The 2,500-nt window shown below is 48.4% G+C and overlaps 1 protein-coding gene across 1 annotated transcript in view; it reads right to left on the bottom strand.

Annotated features, from left to right (window-relative positions):
* LOC308169424 (hydrocephalus-inducing protein homolog) overlaps nucleotides 1-2,500 on the bottom strand; it is a gene marked incomplete at its 5' end in the record, with an annotated part of 59,275 nt that overhangs the window by 45,789 nt on the left and 10,986 nt on the right. The window contains 1 exon segment of the mRNA XM_080544106.1: nucleotides 922-1,160. Coding sequence (XP_080400232.1) covers nucleotides 922-1,160 — 239 coding nt within the window.

Here is a 2,500-nt window from a genome sequence, read left to right on the forward strand (position 1 = left end):
TATAAGACTGTTATAAGAAACTATTATAAGATTATTATAAGAGACCTTTATAAGAGACTGTTAGAAGACTGTTATAAGAGACTGTTATAAGGCTGTTATAAGACTGTTAGCATCCCCATCAGCATCGCGTTCGACCAGGACAACAAAGAAACAGACACCAAAGCCGAGCCCCCCCCCAAGACGATAAGCCACTCACGCTCTCCGAGGAGGAGGTCTTTCACCAACTGAGCAATATGGATGTATGGATGAAAACTGCGGGCCCTGATGGCATTCCTGGCTGGGTGCTCAGGACGGGCGCTAGACCGCTGACCCCGGTCTACACTGACATTTTCTAACTGTCACTAGCCCAGGCAGTTGTCCCCAAGTACTTCTAGGCAACAACCATCGTGCCAGTGCCAAAGAACTCTGTTGTAGCGAATCTGAAGGACTTCCGCCCTGTTGCGGTCACGTCCGGCTCCATGAAGTGCTTCAAGAAGATGCTCCTGCACCGCCTAAAAGCTCAGCTTTCCCTCGAACTAGATCCCCAGCTAGACCCTAACCCTAACCCATCCCCTCCAAGCTGGTTACCAAACTCCGAGACCTTGGTTTCAGCACCTCCCTCTGCAACTGGATCCTAGACTTCCTATACAACAGACCCCAGTCAAGTCAACCCTCGTCAAGTTGGACAACCAGTCCTCCTCCACCCTGACCCTGAACACTGGTGTGCATCAAGGCTGCGTGCTTCTACTCCCTCTTCACTTATGTCTGCGTGCCGATGCACGCCTCTAACTCCATCATCAAGTTTGCAGGTGACACCATGGTGGTATGCCTGATAAGTAGCAACGATGAGTCGGCCTACAGGGAGGAGGTCCAACGTCGAAATAGACCTGGATGAAGTAAGTCAAGCAGGACATCTCGTCCGTCCGTCCATCCGTCCCCTACCTGAAGTGAGCCCCCAGGTCCAGACTTGGGGCGAAGGGCCGGTTGGTGATGACGGTGGTGCCAGTGCCGGTGGCGGCCAGAGGGATGCAGTGGGATTGGCTGTCCCTGATGGTCACATGCAACTTCTCCTGGAAGTTCAGGGTGTCATCAAGGTGTGCCACCAGCTTCAGCTCCAGCTGGCCCTCGGCTGGCACCTCCCCCTCGCTGGGCTCCACCCTCCACAGAGACCTGTCACGCCCCTGAAACACCACAGAAGAAGACTACAAATAAAACTGTGTGGACTAGACTGACTATCCTACTGTGGACTAGACTGACTATCCTACTGTGGAATGTTCAGCATGAAAACCTCCCCAAGATTCACTATCACTTAGACTCACTATCACCTAGATTCACTGTGTTGGTGTGCGTGCATGTGCATGTGCATGTGCATGTGCGCGCGCGTGTGTGTGTGTGTGTGTGTGTATCTGTGTGTGTGTTTGTGCCTGGGTTTCCGTTAACCGGTAATTGCCGGACTTCGTCCGGTATTTTTTTTTGAAGTCCGACAAATTGAAAAGTCGTCGGACATATTGTCCGGACATATTGTCCGGACATATTGTCCGGTGAAAATAATTCCCTTTGAATACAATTCGCTAAAGTTCACATTCTGATTCCTTCTATTTTAAAAAAGACGAATATATAGGCTATGTATTTCTTTTATTATGATATGATTTGACACCGGCATGATGATGACTCCTAATGTGTAGGCCGGCCTATGCGAAACAGCGCACAGGTGCCACATGGGATTGATGCCAGATGGGATTACAGTTTAACCAGTCTATTACCGCTTAAACACAGTAGCCCATTCGGCGGTAACCCATGCCTATCTGGCAACCCTGCCAACCCGTCCACCATAGTAATACGCAAACGTTGCAGCTCAAAGTGCACCATAGATTCCCCGAAGATTCCCTAGATGTACTGAACAGCTTCGACATCCTTCTGAACCCCTCCCAATACCCACAGACGCAGGATGGTAAGTAGAAGCTAGTCTGTTTAATTAAGTTGGTTGCAAAATGCATAGTATAATTCTTAGGCCTATCCTTTTTGAATAACCTAAAATGCTTGTCTAAATTGCGAAATGTAGACTATGGCCGCCGCCCATCATAGGCTAATAATAATTATCATCATCATAATAACAATAATTATTATTAGGCTATAATACCAACAATGATGAAAACAACAGGATAACATTTAAACCTTCCTACTTTTCAGTTAATCTGGCTGTTGATGTCATTTTGTCATAAAAAAAAAATAGGCCATCACTGATTCATTATCACTCATTCCGTCCCCTCAGCGCTTGAAGAATATGCTAAACCGGCCATCCAGACCATCATTGGTCATTTTGGCCAAGAAATGACCAGCGATGATGACTCAGCACCAGCCACAGCCCCGGTCATCGATGCCACAAACGTGCAACGAGATGCCATCGGTGTCATGACAGCGCTTCGTGGTTATGGGGGCTTGCGTTTCTCAACAGCCTGCGAAGTCCTCATCCGAGACTTCAGCGAAATTTACCCAGAGTGGGCCACACTGGCCAAGATAG

The sequence above is a fragment of the Nansenia antarctica genome (assembly GCF_963989245.1).
Source record: "Nansenia antarctica genome assembly, chromosome: 13".
Taxonomy (NCBI): Eukaryota; Metazoa; Chordata; class Actinopteri; order Argentiniformes; family Microstomatidae; genus Nansenia; species Nansenia antarctica.